At 41.2% G+C, this 18,631-nt stretch overlaps 1 protein-coding gene across 2 annotated transcripts in view; it reads left to right on the top strand.

The window, feature by feature from the left end:
• TESK2 (testis associated actin remodelling kinase 2) overlaps positions 1 to 18,631 on the top strand; it is a 104,312-nt gene that overhangs the window by 39,826 nt on the left and 45,855 nt on the right. For both annotated transcript variants that reach the window (XM_067567737.1, XM_067567738.1), the window contains one exon: positions 4,421 to 4,469. In XM_067567737.1, the coding sequence (XP_067423838.1) occupies positions 4,421 to 4,469 (49 nt within the window). The remainder of the gene's footprint in view (positions 1 to 4,420; positions 4,470 to 18,631) is intronic.

Here is an 18,631-nt window from a genome sequence, read left to right on the forward strand (position 1 = left end):
GCCAGCCACCCAAATCTGAATTGTTTGCAGCTTTTGTGTCTTGACTATAATTTTCTCCTGTCTGCCACAGGTAGTAGATTAACTGTATAAACTGGTGTCCTAGGTAGTCTTTGTCCACAGAACAGAAATGTGGCCCCATTACATCCTTTTACTGGGAAGCTTGCACTGCCTTTAACAGATCCACAGGAGCAGTATAATCTGGATTTCAGTTTATCCTCGTAAACTATCAGTAAGGCAGAGAACCTCAAAGTCTGAGGCCAAAGTTCTTTCTTTCCCCATCTTGCTCATAAAGTCTTGCTTCCTTAACGAACTGACTGAATTGCAAACAGTTTGTGAGACCATGACTAACCACTTCTAATTAGAAGAAGTGTACAAAGTCCAATTGCTGGGTCATCATCTAAGAATATACTTCTTATGGTTTGTATGGCTTGGGTTTTTTTTGAGAGAGTTCTAATGGCAGGGGAGATCCTCCAAGAGCTGGTTTTCAAATATCTAAATATCTTTAGTATTCATCAAAATCAAGTATTTCATGATGAAACCTTCTGCATTGTACTAGCAGGGGTGCTTTGGAAGGATTTCCCAGAGGTTGTAGACCTGAAGGCTCCTATTTCCAAGTAGTAGTAATCATTTTTCTTTACAAATGCCTCCATTTTCCCCAATAAGGAAATGTATATTTAGTACAAATTTCTAGTGTTTTGGATGACTGGCCAAGCAAGGTCTCTTCCAGCTAGAACACTTGAAGTGTAACCTATTTGGCTGATGAAAGACAAATTGTGCTGCAGTTCCCCTAGAAGTGCATCTTGGCACTGAAGACAGTGCATCTAGCCAAGAGGAATAATGGATGGGCAAGCAGGTCTACTTCCTATCCAGAGACATGGAATCTCACTTGGGGCAAAGAATTTCTAAATCTAAGTAGTTGTATCTTCTAAATAGCAGCTGCCTACATTACCTTCAGCACAATTATTTTCCAGCAATATTTGGATTAGCTGGGGGCTCACCGTTGCCTGATACAGCAGATTCAGGAGCAGGTTATCCAGGAATATGGATTGGCGGAGCTATGTCCTTTAAACCTGTTTTCCAGATTTTCAAAAAAGTTAGATTCTTTCGTAATGTTTAAATGGTTAATTTATGTTGCTTGTAAATGTATTAATAACACTATCTTGATTTCTGTTTGCTTGCATGGCAATTTCTAATAGTGTGGGTTTTTAGAAATTTATTTTTAATCTAGCCTGTTGGTATGAGCTAATGCTCCTGAGCCTTGTTTCCTTTCTTATTTAAGGGGTAGAAACATCTTTATTTCCCAAACAGAAAACTACTGTTTCTCATTGTTGTAAATGTGCTCCTGTTTCTAGGATTTTATACTGCTTTTTAGGGTTTTGAACTGCTGCCTATTTCTGCAGTAACTGATTGCTCACAGTACTCACTGAAGCTGCAGAACACGGCAACATTTTCTGGTTGTTTCTCTCTGATAGTATCAAGAAACACTAACCAGTCTTATCAGTCTTATTTTAGCTTTTATACCTTCCGAATGAAAAGATAAAATTTAGCTTTTTTTTCTTTTTTTTTTTGGTCTCAGTCTTTTCTTAAGTTTAAGAAAACCACAAGCGGACACATCGGTATCTTAGTGCTTCATGTTTGGTGCATTCTATACCTCTTCAACCTGGATGTGGCTGCATGAGCACCTGCTGAATGGCTGTTTCAATTTTACTAATGTTTTTAGTATTTAAGAAACACCTTTATGAAAACCTGTCATAGGTTACTTTTCTTTTGATAGAGACTATAGTTTGTGCAACAGTGGATGTGAAAAGAGATATTAAATGAGACAATTGGAATCAAATAATTTGGTTGATACGGAGACCTCCTTTGATCCAAGCAGTTTAGCTGACACAATTTACAAATTCCTCCGGAACAGGCTAACCACTGAAACATCTATATTCTGTCTGCTTTTTCGCCAATTATTTTTCTTTTGTGACCTTCACCATTCCTTTCCATAAAGAAGAACCTTGTCTCTCAAACAATCTTGTTGGATTAACATCAGATTTTATTTAAATAAATTAAACCCCTCCTTTTCCAAAAGACTTTAATCTCACATGGAAATGTAGGGTTAATTCATTCTTCTTTGTGAAATTCTTGAAGATCCTTAAATGGAAGTTCTGTATTTAGAAAAAAATACGTACATTTTTGAAGACTAGAGTAGAGTTGTTTGGATTTTGTGTCTAAACAAGTTAGTGTGTAGGCTTTTGTTGGAAGCTGTTTTAACTATAGAATTTACTTTAACTATAAAATTTCTACTTGCCTAGATGTACTGTATTATCTTCCACACTCTACAAGTATCTAAAATGGATAATCTCAGGCCAGCTTTTTTGTCAGATATATTGCATAAGCTATGAGATTTATGTTCCTACTACACACACCACTTGATTCTTGTCTTGAAAGAATTCTTTATAACCTGTTTTAGATATCTGGATTGATTGAAATGTTAATGTATGTATTTGCCCCAATGGTCAACCTTTTTAACTGAGTGAAAATGTTGCAATAATTTTATTAACAGCAATATATCATCAGTCTTCTCTGTTTTGCAAAGGAAAAAATAAATTTTCAACATCTCAGAACTTGTGCAGTAGTGAACAGCCTTTGGAGTCTGGGATCTAAATGTCCTGGAAGAACCCGGTTGCGTATCAGACTTTTTTGTTTTGTGAATGGAGCTGAAATTCTGTGTGGTGTAGCTCAAGAGCCTTGGTTTAATTAAGTTTATTCCAGAGTTTGCCTTCATAATGTCAGTCACTGCTTGAATAGATGTATTTCTGACTTTTTACATATGAGTGACTTATTTACAGATTTCCTTTTAAGTAATTGCCCTTAGGAGAGGAGAGGCAGCAGTTGTATAGATTAGATATCCAAAAGTCTCTATTTCTGAATTTACCGTAGTTTTGCATTACATGAGCGTTTATATTGTCACTTTTTTTTTTCATTTTAAAGAAAGATATTATGTGGGGCAAGATCAATCAGAACCAGATTTTATGGTGCAAGTTCCATTTCTCCCCACCCCTCCCAGTTACAGGAAACAGATTTCCACAGCTCATCTTATGCAGAGGCCCTTATCTATATTATTTGTTTTTCTTGTGTTGCCTGTAATTTACCAGTCAGCTGTTAGACAAGAGAACAGTAAGGAGCATTCATTTCTTCAAAAGCAGCTTAGCTTAACTAGTACTACATGTCCCTTGCATCATTTTGTTTTTAAATACAGAAGTGTTTTAGGATATAAAAGGTCATTATTTCTACAAATCGACTGCCACAAGATTCTTCTGCCACATCCAGAATGGTCACATTGACTGAAATCATGCATTTCTGCTTACATACACTTTTTTTTTTTTTTTGGCGGGGGGGGGGGGGCAATAGTGTGGGAAAGAATTCCTCAACCAGCCATTAACACAACTTAATATTTGACACGTTTTTGCCCCCTAAGTGATCAAATTGTAAACAATGCCACTGAAAATGGTTGTGCTACAAAGCACACACCTCCTACAGTGATATGGGATCAACTGTATACTTCTGGAGTCCATACAGTGTTTAAAAGTCAGGCTTTAATGAACTTTCTAATGGGAGACCTTGAATTTATTACATACTGCTTCACATTTTGCCACACCAAGTGTGACGTCTGCTACACAAATCACCTTGGGGCAGGGGGTGAGGTGCGGAATGAGATTGTGATTGCACTCCTATGACCTAAAGTTGAATGTTTAGCATGCTTTCTCCTCATCGTGCTTAAAAACTAAGGATGATAGGTGCTTCTGTAGTACCAATACTAGGAGCCTCAGTCATGGACACGGGCCCCATTGTGGTAGGTGCTATACAAACACACAACAGAGAGATGGTCCCTGCCCCAGAGATCTTACAGTCTAAGTAATTGATTACTGTCTGAGTGAGTTAAATTTATATGATGAAATAGTAATTTAGGATATAATTTTCACTTGCCCTATGTGATTGTGCAGGAGAGTATGGGAGCATAAGGTGCTTCTCTTCTCCCTGCACCTTTCAATATCAGCCAGTGCAGAAAGGGAAGTAATTTGCTATTTGTATTGGTTCGTAGCTGACTACTGAGCTCGGCTGTCCCTCCCCGAGCAAGTGGGAAGCAAGGTGTGACTCTGAGCCCATTCCTTTTCCCTGGTGACATAGCTATATGTTGGCCTTTCCTCAAGGCTTGGAGAAAATGACAATCTACCTGTAGTGAGTAATTTTCCACTTAAGTTTGAGTCTGGTCTCCTCAGCTCTATTGAACAGGGCATTCAAAACATTGTACCATAGCCCCTCACCTTTCTGTTAAGGTAGGATTTTAAATGTCCAACATTGAACCAGCTATTTTCACTTCTGTGTTTTTTATTTATATATTTAAAAAAAACCTTTGTTCTGTGTTTTGCAGGTTTATGGGTGTCTGCGTACATCAAGGACAACTGCATGCACTAACTGAGGTAAGACTGTTTATGTTCAGTACTGAACTGTTCATGATATGTACTCATCTGGGGCCAAACTACAACTTTGAGTAGCAATTACGTATGCAAGTAGTCTCACTAGTTTTTGATAGGATCGATCACTGTAAAGGTTACAGAATCAGGTTTTTTAATTGTGTTTCAGTAATAGACTCCTAACACCTAGCTTTCAAACATGGACTCTTAATAGGATGAAAAATCAACTTTTTAGGTATATAAAATAGCCATTAACAGAGTATCCAAATGAGAGCTGTATGTACCTTTAAGGTGCCTTTATCTGAAAACATGTATGTGTATGATTTTCTTCATGTATCATCAACCTTCTTACTTATGCCTTATTTATCATGATTGTTTGTATTTTGTGGGAGCGGAATCCAATTCACTAATTTCCTCCTTTTCAAAATGTTTTTTCTTTCTCTCTCCCTGGGCTCTGTAGTGTGGTGACCATACATCCAGCAGAGATAGGTTAGACCAGAGATTCCCAAACTTTTCTTATTTCGTACTCCCTTCCAGATCTACCAGAACCCCTACCTTTCTAATCAGTGATACTTTGTGTGTTCTTAACATTGTCTGTCTGTAGCCATCTGTCCATATTTCACTATTACGAACAAATATATAATGCAACATATATAACCAAAAAAAACCCGTCTAAGTTCTGAGCTCAGTTAGACTGGACAGTTGCTGTGCAACTGAGCCTATGCTGTACGGCGATTTGGAGGTGAGAGATGTGTATGTCAACGCCTCTGCGTATCCATGTTCTCATTGGGATGCCTTGAAGTAAATTAACTACTGTATTTTGTATAAGAAATTACCACAGAGTTTTAAATCTTTGTCTGAATAGCCTATTATGAAAATGCAATAAATAAAATAATAAAATCCACCATTACACAATTTCTCCTGCGTACCCCTCCAGAGATGTCTCATCATTTGGGAACCTCTGGGCTATAAGTTGCATCCTCTGAAGCTCAGCAATTTTTTTTTTAATGAGCCAAGGTGAGCTCTTGCTACCTCATGGTGTTCTCAGTTCCTACTGACTCAGCAAGGGACTGAGCCAGTCTAAAATGGTGTGATCTCCTGTGCAGTAGCACATTATGCAGCTGCTACACTATTACGCTCCTTGTGTATAATATGGCTTTAATACAGTTGCTGTAATCGCTGTCCTGATTTCCCAAGTGCATACTACTAATTATATCTTCATATATTGGAAAAGTGCTTGATCAATAATTCATATCAATGTATTCCTCTAGGGAATCTGCTTCTTAAATAAGTTGTAGCACACAACTCTCATGCTGGGAGAATTGAAAGTTGACCATTATGATAAAGTATCTTCTTCTAAAGCAGGTACTGTAATAAAACTGGAAGTGAAGTCATATTTGGAGGGTAAATTTCTACATTATATATTGCAGTTTTTTCTTAACTTTTAATATAAAGGGACATGTGTACTGTCTTGTTTTAAAGAAAAAAAGAAACTTGTACCGTATTACATGTGGTGGCAGAGACACTGCAATCCTCATACTTCAGTCTTACTCCTTTCACACGCTGTGGTTTTGTTGTGCTGTAGGTATGATGCTTACAAGAAAAGCACTTGACTTGTTTTCCCCCAGTGACCAAATTTTCAGAGAAGATATTTTGTTTCAATATGACATTTTATTGTCTTGATAAACTTCCAGAATTAATAACTAGGTTTTTATTACACAATGAATAGTAACACAAATTTTTTGTTTAGCAATCTTGCATGAACTTCAGTGCTTTTAGAATATTTTTTACAGAACATAAATTATTTAAAACTGCCTAATATGAAAACGTGTAAAAAGCCACAGTACTGTCAGTGCAACTTTATTTGTAACTTTGTATTGTCCAAAACTTTGTTGCTTTTTAAAAAAGGTGAGATCACCTTTGATTATTATTTACCAAAAGAAATCTGCCCACCATAACCATTTGTGAAATTTTGTCTTTATAGAATACAAGGAATTATCAGAGCACAAAAAACATTTCAAGAAGTTAACATGCACATGGTTCCATTAATGATTAAAATGAGGAATATCTCCCTTTATCCAAAGAGACTTGGCATTCATGTCTAAGAATCTCTGTAGAAAGGGAAGATCGGGTAGTCATGTATAAAACAATAGTAACAAATAGAGAACATTACAGGGCCAGACAGTCAAAAGCATGCCCGCAGTTTGCTGCCTGCGCAACTTGTGTGTGCAGTCCCCGACTTGAATGCACATATACATTGGCTTTGAAATTCAGAACTCATTGGGGTGAATGGGGCAAAGGACGGAAGGGATGAGTTCACACTTTTGCTGCTGTTTGGCTGAAGCACTTTAGCAGATTTTAACAGCTGTCTTTTCACAATGGAAAAGAGACGTTTTAAAAATGGAAATTTAGACTTTTCAGAAAATTGCAGGTTGCAGCACATTTATGAGAAGACTTTCAAAATATGAGATGGACAGTTTTTCTCAAACTCTATGATATTCTCCAGTACTCAGTAAAGATGTTTCAAGAATATTTTTTGTCTGTGTACTTAAGTAAATCTCCTTCATGTATATTATCCAAGCATTAGTACCTGTCTCTTTTGGAGTCTTTGATCCTGCTAAAGCAGGGAGAATGTCCCCTCCCTGCCCCAAACATATCCTAAAAGTGATGAGACTTCATTGTGCTCTACTAAAATCTTAGCAGATACTACTAAGCATGCTCAGAAATGACATTTTCCTCCTACATGCTTGTCATTTAAACACCCCTTCAAAAACCAACCAACCAACAAAAAAAAGTAAGGCAAACTTCCTCATGGAGAAGTAGCTAAGTTTGGAGGTGCTTGCTTTCTTCAGCAATTTCTGAGTTCTTGGCAAGCACCAGAATTTAAAATAACAGAAGAGAGATTTGTCAGTGTTTCACAAAATTTTACCTTTGGATTGAGGCAAAAGAGGAGATGTTTCTGACGCAAGCAGAATGTTTTAGAGTTATGAACAGAAGAATAGGGGAGCTATGATGGAATGTTGTAATGATAATGTTTGCTACCACCCATGTGAGGAAAAGGTAAATTTAGCTAACAACCTAAATAATAAGGTTGCTACATATGGGCATTTGGTCATGGAAGCAGTGAGCACATGCAGGCATTCATTTAATACAATAGCTGTTTTGTGGTTTGTTAGTTCATACTTGTACAGTGCTTTGAAAATGTAAAGTGCTCTATAAATTCTAAGTAGTATAACTCCTCCAATTTTTGCCAGTTATGCTGTTGTTCCCTCTTCTGGGATATTGTGGACAATACTGGTCACATAGCTTAAAGGAGTTTCTGGGGTTTGGGGAACAGCGGCAGAAGTGAATGGTTAAGGGAATTGGTGGTAGGATACATACTTTTCATCTCTAGTGCCACCAGTTCCAATACAGCCCAGGGTGACAGCAGTGACCAAAACTAAACTACTATCTGGTGGGCTATTCATTAGCTTATGTGAAATAAACTGACGTCATTCCAGTTTCTGGTTAACGTGTCCCCACTTAACAAAATCCTCCAGCTTGATTGATTTTAATCTCTGTCCTTATTGGCACTTCCAGGAGAGCTGTCTAGGGCAGAACTGGACACAGAGGTTGAACTGTGTTACCTCAAGAGGCCACTGCTTCCTAGAGTGTTGCGGAGGCACTGCAAGCGGAATCCTCCACTATTGCAGCCTGTGCTGGACCTGTTCTTTGCATAGAAAGAGGCATTTAGACTCCGGCAGCTCTGAAGATTTTTCTAGATTAATCTGTTTCTAGACTATGAAAGCTGCTTAAAAAATAAAGTAAAATTTGTTGACATGAAATCTGTTCAGTACAGAGGACCTACATTTCTGCTGTAGTTGGGAGCAGTTGTTTTCAGAAGGAGAACAGTTTGAGATTTTAAAATTAACATTTGGACAGAATTAAATCATGTCTAATTTATTTTTGTATTTGTTCCTATGACAAATTGTAATCTGAAGAAAGCTGAGGTCTTCTAGCAAATGTAGTGTGTTGTACATGAATTTTCTTGAGGCATGCAAATGTCATCAAGAGGGAGGAAAGTAGCCCTAAAAGCTGTTAGAGTGGCTATGAGAATTTGAGAACAGATACTCTGGCTGTTCAGGGCTGTATTACCAGTATCTAGCACTATACTGCTGGCTGGCAGCATGTGGAGTGTTACATTTAATAAAACTTTTTCCACATGTCCGAGCATACAGGAATCTGAGCATGCCGAGATCTGCAGAACATAAGCCCACAGTATTGCAGTAATAAAAGAAAGGAAGCTAGGAAGTGGCAAAGGGTGGACACGAGAAGGCAGGGAGATTAAAATGGAAGTAGAGACACCCAGATTTACCCTGTTAGAAACATGGTGGTACTTGTCAGTCACACACTAAAAGCCCTGTCTCCAGCAAAACTAAAATGACAGAAGAGAGAGGGGAGGGCCCTTTATTTGACCATATAGTAAGAGTAAACATCAGATATTACCATTTTAAAACTTTTGCTCCTTGTTTTCCCCCTTACTGGTGGAAGTATTGTGCTACTTTGACACATTTTTAACAGAACCCTGGCTCATTATTACTCATATAAAAAAGCTACCATGTTACTGCAATAACACACTCCTCCTTTGGCATGAATTTTCTTTTTGAGTTGTGCAAGTCTTTTTCCAATGATCCAAGTGCTTAGTAGTGAAATCTCTTGGGATATTTTAGCACATATTTCATGCAGCTATTTTTAGTAACTGCCAAAGCCATTTGAGAAACAGGAATCTGGTCTTGACAGTCATTCTCCACAAATAAAGGATGATTTTTATTACTTTTATACATGGCATTCATTCCCCCTGCTGTTCTTGCCTACAGCCAGCCTGTACTGATATAAAGCTTGCAAACTAGAATGAAGACATCAGTTTGTGTATCTTAGGGTTTTGTACTTTTCATTAGCCAAATTATTTGGCATCTTTGGTTTGAATATACTGATTAAGGGGAGTTGGTATCTTATTTTCTATCTAGGCATTTATACCACATATTCCTCAGTACAGCATCTGAGCTTTGGTTCACAGGGAAATGTTCTTCCATTTTCTTGTATGTTTTCCACCGTATTGTATTTTTTCTTAGGAGCTGAGTTTTTAAATGAACATTTTTACTATGTATACAAATAGACATAGCTTTATAAAGTCTGGTGGTTTTGGAGGCTTGACAGTGGCAGGATGCCTACCTCGGGTGTCATGGGTTTTTGCCATTGCTGTGGATTTAACTAATCCAAGCTCTGTTCTCCTGGAAGAATGGGAAGAGTGGCTGTGGAAACTTTCTCTTGGAATTTTTTGATGACAAAACTCTGAGAATTTACTTATTAATCCTAAACTTTCTTGTTTTAAATTTAAAGGGAGTGAATTTTGGTTTATAGTGTTCTAAAAAGCATACTGTGATGCTGCTAGGGGACAGTTTGTCTCCTTTTCTAAACGTCACCCAGTTCTGTGATAACCGAGGAACTGCTGTACAAATTCTGTAAGAACTCGAATTATATGTGAAATTTGGGATTAAAATGATCCCTGTGATCTACAAGCCAGTGAACAGTGTGAGTTTTGATCTTTATTTGATTGATTCATTTCTTTCTACGCTTCCTGTCACAGTTGCAAATTCTGTTTGTTTTGCTTTTGTTATTCACTTAAAGGAAAATAGATAGTTCTTGCACCTGGTACAGTACTAATGGCAGTGCCTGGGGTCATGTGGCATAGACCAGTATATATAAGAAAACTAGGCCTCTCCAGATGTGAAACTGAAAAGCCTGTGCACTCTGATACCAGGGTGATAGGTGTGGTCTGAGAACCTAGGTATTTGCTAAGAATAATTCAAATATCCTCTAGTGCAGCATGGCCACCTTGTACTGCACCTCAGGTAGATTCCGGCCATAGGGCAAGTGTATCTAGTCCTAGAAGGATCATGCCTGTGCACGGGGATCCTCTGGCAGCATAAAGCTGGAGTAGCTGCCACTACCTTTTTCTTCTGCTTCCGGAATAGGGCTGGAGGAAAAGGGGTTGTGGCCAGATTATTCTTAGGTTGTGTCAGTCCTCCACTGCTGTTTTGTCCATCTGGGAGTCATTAGCAGCTCTCAGACTGCTCTAACTCTGTAGGGGGATCACAGTTGCACATAATGGCTACAGAATCAGGGGAGTGTGGTTGTAAGGGACTGAGGCGTAGGGGGTATGGCCTAGTGGTCACAGCTGGGCTGAGGTCTGCCCACCAGGCATGGGAGTTGCTGAGCAGGAGTTTGATGTATCACAAAACCAGGTCCCGTAGACCAGAGTCAGGCCGGGGTTGGAGACTGGAGATCAGAGGCAGTATGGGGTTAGAACCGAAAGGCAGGAGTTGGTGTTGAAGTCAGGCTGGAGACAGAGACTGGAGGTTAGGAGACAAGGCAAAGTCTGGCATTGCAGTAAGCCAAGGTCTGTGTGGCTGCCCAGACAACTTCCTGGGGCAACCCCTGGGGATAAGTGGGGGCACTTGGCCAATAGGGCCACAGAGTACTGTCACTCGAGGTCTCGTGGGTGGTACTTCCTGTGGTACTGCTCTCCATGTTGCTCCCTGACCTCCTGGTGGCACTGTGGGAATATCAGCTGCCCCAGACTTTGCAGACCTGGGTTCTGGTCCCTGGCTCCTTCCAGCAGTTTGGCTAGACCCCAGGGTTCAGCCACGTGGGGAGATTACTGATAACGTTGCGTAAAGCAGAATGGTTAATGTATCTCATCACAGCATTAGGATGGAATACGGGGACTGCAGTTGAGACAGACTCTTAGATAAGCAGCTGCACAAGGCCTCCCCTGCACCCATGTTGCAATCTGGCCTTAAATTAAGAACAAATAAACCAGAGAGATGACAACACAAAAAGGGTGTGGGAGAGAAGGGCAAGGAGTAGGCTCACTTGTGTTCTGAATTCCTAAAATAGGATTAATACCTCTTCCTGCAGTGTTGGAAGAATTATTTCATTGTTTTGTAAAGGGCTTTGCACTTCTAATAGCACCTTCCATCAGAGAATTTCAGTATTCTGATTATTGGTTATTTTTTTCTAAAGGAGCAATTTTTTACACTATGATAAACTGACATAGATGTTACAACATGTTTAGTTCTTAGTCTTGTTTTATTTATAAACATGAAGTTATTTAATTTTACTACAGGTAGAGTAGTAAAGGGGAAACGAGCCTACAAGTCATGGTGCCTCTGTCACCAAGTACTTGCTAACTCTGTCATGTGTGAATAGTTGTATAATGCTGCTGGGTAGACAAAAACATACAGAACATGCATTTACAGCTGCTAGCTGTGTTCTCCACTCCCTGACTGAGCCGGTATTGGTCCACAACGAAAAATTGAGTAGATCACTTGTAGTGCCTGTGACCCGTCCGTGCCCAGGGCAGCCATCTGACAATGCCAAGGTCAGGGCAGGCTGCAAAAGGAGAGCAGATTCTCCCAGCACTGGTGGGTGACACGGAAGTCAGACGTCCCAACCAGCCACAAACAGTGCTTCTGATTCCCCATACTGGTCATCAAGAAACCAAAATAAAGATACACACAGCCCCCTTTACGGCATTTCAGTCTCCGGCTCCCAATCCGCCACTAGGTCCAGTAAAGAGACCAGTTATTTAAACTCTATGCTCTTTACCCAAAAGGTTCCTCCTGACCCCAAAGGGTCAGCCACAGCACCAGATCAATATAAATTTAGATCTTACCCAAAACACCACACTGCCAGCCAATCCTTTAACTAAAACTGAAGGTTTATTATAAAAAGAAACAAACTGTAGGAGAAATGTTAAAGGATTAAATCAATCAGATACATACAAATGATTTGAAAGTCCATATACATCAGGTTTCTAGAAGAATTGTGGAATTTGCAGGCTTGTACAGTGCCTCTGGTGTACATCCAGTACCTGGATGGGTCTCAGTCCTTTGTTTCACAGCTTCAGTAGATGAGTTGATCCAGAGGTAGGTGATGACTGAAAGATGGACTAAAGACTGGTGACTGAAGACAGACTAAAGACCAAATGGATCCCGGGCAGCTGCCTTTTATGTCCTTTGGTCTGTGCAATGCTGCTTGTGGAATTTTACAGGAACCAAAATGGAGTCCAGAGTCACATGAGTAAGTCCTGGTGACTCATCAGAAAAATGATCTTTGTAGCAGCATTCTGAGTGGATGTGAGCAGGGCAAGATTGCATTTGTCAAGATGAGAGAAAAGGATGTTTCAGTAATCAAGATGCAAAAGGATGACAGTCTGGATCAGAGTTTTGTTGTGCGGATGGATAGGAAGGGCTGTATTTTAGAGATGTTATACAGAAAGAATCTGGGAAATGTAGGCATGTCCTGGATGTGAAGACCTAGAGAGAGGTCAGAGTCGAAGATGGTGCCCAGGTAACATGCCTAAGTGACCGGCAGGATTATGGAGTTGTCCGTGGTGATCGAGAAACGAAGTGAGGCGGGGGGAAGGACTTGAGGAGAAAAATTAAGAGCTCTATTTTAGCCATGTTGACAGCTACATGTTCACAAGGAGATGTCAGAGACAGGCTAGAATTTTAGTTTGGACAGAAGCAGACAGGTATGGAGTAGACAGATAGATCTGTGAGTTGTCCGCAAACCGTGGTCGTTAAATTTGAGTTTACAGAGGAGATTGCCCAGAGATAAGGTGTAGAGAGAAAAGACTGTCACCAAGGACAGATCCCTGTGCAGCCTCCACAGAAAGCCGGAGTGGGGTTAAAGTGGATCCTCTAAGGTAGTGTTTCTCAACAGCGGTCCATGGACCGGCACTGGTCCCTGAGATCTCCGACACAGTATAGGAAGCCGTTCCCTGGTATAAAAAAGGTTGAGAAACATTGCTCTAAAGGACATGCTGAAGGAGTGAATAGAGAGCTGGGAAAACCAGGAGAGGACCATCATGGAAGCCAACAGGGGGACAAGATTTCAAGAAGAGCATGTTCATCTGTTGAAGCCAGCTGACAAGTTAAGGAGGATGAGGATGAAGTACTGGTGCTGAGATTTGGCTAGGAAGAAATTCATGGGGACCTTTGGAAAGAGTTGTTTCAGTAGAATGCAAGGGGTGGAAGCCAGATTGGAGAGGCTCTAGGATGGAATTGCAGGAGAGATGCTCCAGGCAGCTATTGTAATCAGCCCGTTCAATGAGCTTAGAGATGAAAGGGAGATGGGGGAGCGGGAGGATAGTTGTCGAGGCAAGTGAGGTCGAGAGTGGGTTTTTTAAGATAGAAGAGATTAAAGTGTGTCTGTCTGGTGAGGGGAAAGAACCAGAGGAGAGTGAGAGGTTAAGGAAAAGAAGGCTAAGGGGAGAGGATGAGAGAGGGCATGAGGGTAAGTAGCAAGGTTAGAAGAGAGCAAGCAAGAAACTTCTTTCCCCGTTACAAATGTTGTACTTGGTGTGTTGGTAGATGCTGTCACCGGTATTTATCAGTGTAGGCTGCGTGCGTGCGTCCCTGTGTAGATGCTGTCCCAGTTCTGCGCAGGAAACTGAGACGGCTCTCACGATCGAATGAATCGACACGACCACAGATTAGCTGAGTAACGAAGGCGCCCAAGCGAGGTTTATTGCGTGCGGCACAATGAGAAATGACTTACAGAGTATCTCTGGGTCAGTTTCACATTGGCGGCGTTACAATGGTCTCGGCCCAACGGCGGGACTTTCCGTTATCCCCTAGACCGGACACCGGTATTCCCTCTGACATCCTCTTTTATACACTGTTACATACACTTTCGGTCTGCCCCCCTTTCACGTAGGTAGTTGCCACCCTCCTGACGTAGTCTAACACCACCTTTTTCCGTTGATTGGCTGATTTGGGCACCGCCACTCCATGTATTATTTCTACCTATCAAAGTGTCATTTCAGAGAGTTAGTATCTTGGTACCTCTTATACCTACTACATATTTTAGTAATATTTTGGCAGTCTTACAACCTTGCAGAATCAGCACTTTCCTATACCAGTCTCAGTTAACTTGAGTGACCCCTTATACTTCTGTTCACTCGGCTTTTTCCATTTAGGCCTTAGCCTGTTTTACAGGCCTTAAGCTTCTTACTACAACAAACAGAGGAGGAGAGGGTGGGAAGAGAAAGGAATGGGAAGGCCATGTTGTATTTTGTCAGTTTTTTCTTGGAAGAAATCTGAGATTCTGCATGGAGAGAGGTGGCAGCGGAAGGGAGGGAGGGTTTGTGGTGAGTCAAAGGTGACCAAAAGACTACTAGGATTGTGGGTATGAAATTCAGTTAAATTGGAGCAGTAGCATTTACACTAAGATGATAGCAGAACTGAAGTAGAGAGAGAATTTGTAGTGGAGGAAGTCAGCCTGTTTATGGGATTTTTGCCAGAGACACTCCACAGCATGAGAGCTGGAGCAGAGGAAGGAGATGTTGGGAGTTAGCTAGGGTTAGGGGCTGGCAGGATGGGAGGGGAGGAGGAAAAGTCAAGGGTGGAAGATAGTGAAACATGGAGAGATTCAATAGCCTTATCAATGGAAGAAGGGAAGAGAGGTTGAGGAGGAAAGAGGGCTTAAAGCAGACCAGAAGTCATCAGTGCCGATGGACTGGAAGTCACAGAATGCCAAGTGACAGGATGTTGGGGGTTGAGGGTGCGGATGGATGATGTTGAAAGAGACCAGGTGATGTCTGAGAGGGTGAGTTCTGCAACAGAGAGCAGTGCTTGGTGAAGACCAACTCAGGTGATGGGTGGAGTGAAATGTGCAGCGAAGGGGTCAGATGAGTCATCAACATGGAAGCGAAAGTCACTGAGGATGAGTGTAGGTGACTATGAGGAGAGAAAGAGAGTGAGGAGTTGAAATCCGAGAGGAAGGCTGACGGGGAGGAGGTGGGTGGATGGCATGACAGCAACAGGGAGGGGAAGCCAAGAAAAGTTAGATGCAGTGAGGAGAAAGGGTGGTAAGCGGCTGGAAGGAGTAGGAGCATGAGTGGAGAAGCCCAGCATCCCCACCGCAGTTTGGTCCACCTGGTGAGTCGTGTGAAAAACAGAGAGGCCTCAGTAAGAGAGCACAGCTGCACAGGCCATGTCAGATGAAGAGATCCAGGTCTGTGAGAACCAGAACCTCGAGGGAGTGAGATATTAAGAGGCTGTGGATGACTGATCATTTTAGTGATTTGAGCAGGTATTTCAGAGACTGCAAGAGAGGGGAGGAGGAAGGAGTGGTATGAACATTTGGTTAGGAATGATGGTGCGAGGGGGGCGGAAGTGGTGATGGGGGCTGGTGTGAGAGATGAGGAGGAGGGGGATGGAAGGAAGACCATGTTTGGGGCAGATGTCACCAGAGGAGAGGAAGAGGAAGAGGAGGCAGAGGATGGTGTTGATGAGGGATCTGGATTTGTGCTGGGTGGAAAGGGGAGGTTGGGATGGAGAGGGCAAAGATTCAGGTAGAACTGGTGGGAACTCTAGCAGGATTGGGAAGTGGAACAAATAGTGGGAGGAAGGAGGGAGACAGATGCTGTAGTGTAAGTGGGATGTCGGGGGGAGCTAGAGTCGGAGGGAGATGACAAGGTTACAAAATAAATAAACTAACTTAAGGTCATGCTTATGGGAGCTGCCCTCACGTATCTGGAGTGCATTGTCCCACTCTGCCAGGGATGCTGGGCTCCATCAGTGAGAGGAGCTGGGATGGGGGACACCCCAAGATAGGAGCAGTTCTCTGGTGCTTGTAGAAGCTCCCCCCTCAGGTAACTAGAGTGCATTGTCCCACCCCGTCGAGGAGGGGCATTGGTAGCACAGGTAAGGACATTTATTTGTAAAAGGTGACTTTTTAAAACCCAGCAGCGTACCTTTAAATCTTGGACTCGTTTTGCAACACAGAACAAACACCGAGCGTCTAATACAGTGAAGTGTTGCTTCACAGAAGTTAAGACACAGTACTTATTTTCTGCTTTGTTTATATTATTTTTCCTTGGGAACCAAATATTTTGTGAACTATTTAAAAGAAGAGGGGGGAAGAAAAGATTTCAGTTCCCAAATGCAGCTTGACGTTCTACATACCAAAAAGTCCATTTAAAACTACATGAAGTGTCCAGGCTTTAACTAACAAAAAGCAGGCAATTCAGAGTTCTGGCTGAAACTCCGTCTTCAGTTCATCCCCTTGCACCCTGATGTTGCAGCATGTGTGTAATCTCTGACCCTGCAGTTCTCATTCAAGCGAAATTGACAAAGGTGTCTGGGAGTTTTGACTAAAAAAGTCTGCAAGATTGCTACCAAGGGTTTTACATATCATGTCAGACTCCCCAAAAACATGGGGTTGGTTTAAAAAAACCCATGATTTAAAAACAAGTTCTGTTTGTTTGACTTATGGGTTTGAGCCCTTACTTTACACATGGATCACATTTTTCCAGCTTTTTCACACAACTGTGAGGCTTAAACATAATTTTTCTTAGAAATGAAAGTCAAGAATCTCAATTACATGCCTCTAGGAGCTGGGACTTTAAGAAAAATACCAAGTATTGCAAGAGTTGGCCACACAGGATTGGACCCATGGCATGCAGGATCACCTGTTTCACAAAGCTCCGCAATGTAATAATATGAGAGCTGCTGTGCCTGGTCACAACACTATGATTTTGAGACTAGAAGGGAGTTTTAGGGTTTGTCTACACTTAACAGCGCTGCACTGGTGCAGCTGCCCGCTGTAGTGCTTAGTGAAGACACTTTCCTATGCTGACAGGAGAAGTTCTCTCAATGGCATAGGTCCTCCATCTCTCGAAGAGTTGGTAGCTATGTCTACGGGAAAAGCCCTTCTGTTGACATAGTGCTGTCTACACTGGGAGTTTGGTCAGTATAACTGCATTGCTCAGGGTGCCACAGCCCTGAGCAACATAGTTATACTGACAGGTTTGTGGTGTAGACCAGGGCTTAGTCAGAACTCTTGAGTTTCCTTCTGTTTTTTAATGTGAGTCAGATTGTCAGTGATGATTTACACGTACCACATGTATAGGAGAGTTTCCTTGTGGTTATGCTGATTACAATCTCATGATACTTTTGTACGTTTTTTTAATGTGCAGTTCTGCATTGTAATCAGAGTTAATTGAGACTATTCTTGTGAAGCCATTGGTTCATTGTGTGTATATCTATTTTAACAGCTTAAAGCATCAGTCCTGTTTAAGCTTGTATTTAGTCACATTAACTTCTATGGGACTATGCAGATGCTTAAAATTAAACACATGCATAAGTGTTTGCAGGGATTGGGCCCAAAGTGTGGCTATCTTAAATACACATTTTTTGAGGTTTCTTTGGTATAAAGCACTAAAGCTGTGTTTTGGGGAGGAAAGAAAATTGTAAATTCCATCTGTATTTTCTCTCCCTTCAGTTTCTCCTGTCACTTGATGTGACTGTTACTAATTTGTTCTTCCTCAGAAAGCAGGACACTATGAACTAAAAGCCTGCAAATTTAACAAACCTTCAAACACAAATTTTATGCTGTCCCATTCTCCTGGTGATGGAATGCTCTGTGTCTGCCTACAAGGGACTCCAGTTTGACTTTTACTTGCCATCTGTTCCTGGGCCTACAGGGAATGTGAGTGCTGTAATTCAGAAAGCTAGTGGGGGGATGAGGAATTCCTGCTGTCAGTCAGCAGTGACCAGCTGTTTGGGGTGGCATACATGGACTCTGAAGAGTTGTCTCTGATCTCCTTGCACCAAAAGGATGCAAACCATAAAGCCGACTGCTGAGTATAACATTGCAGTGGATGGAATCAGCAAGTCTCAGAAAGGAACTTGCAAGACCTGGCTGGAGAAGGAAGTAGATTGTAATAAAGAAAAACTGCTTTAAATCTAAAACAGCATTGAATGAAAGCAATATAATTGGACACACTAAAATAACACTGACTTGAAGACAGAAGCCGAGGTTTTCAAAAATAGGAGCCTAACTTTAGGCTTCCAAGGCCAGATTTTCAAAAGTGCTGAGCATCCACTTACTTCAATGGGAGCTGGTGAGTATTTAGCACGGTTGAAAATCTGGCCACTTATTTAGCTGCCTAAATATGAACTTGGGAGGCTAAAGTTAGACTTCTATTTTTGAAAATGTTGGCCAGAATGTATTGGATTTACTTAGTGTACTTACTGCTCTGTTGGGAGATTGGTAACGTGTTTCCTCAGTTTGTCTGTAATTCTACATAAAGGACCTTTTTTAAGATGTATTTA

Source organism: Emydura macquarii, unplaced genomic scaffold, assembly GCF_026122565.2.
Source record: "Emydura macquarii macquarii isolate MOO-44397 ecotype Brisbane River unplaced genomic scaffold, CSIRO-AGI_Emac_v2 contig_2805, whole genome shotgun sequence".
NCBI classification, from domain to species: domain Eukaryota; kingdom Metazoa; phylum Chordata; order Testudines; family Chelidae; genus Emydura; species Emydura macquarii.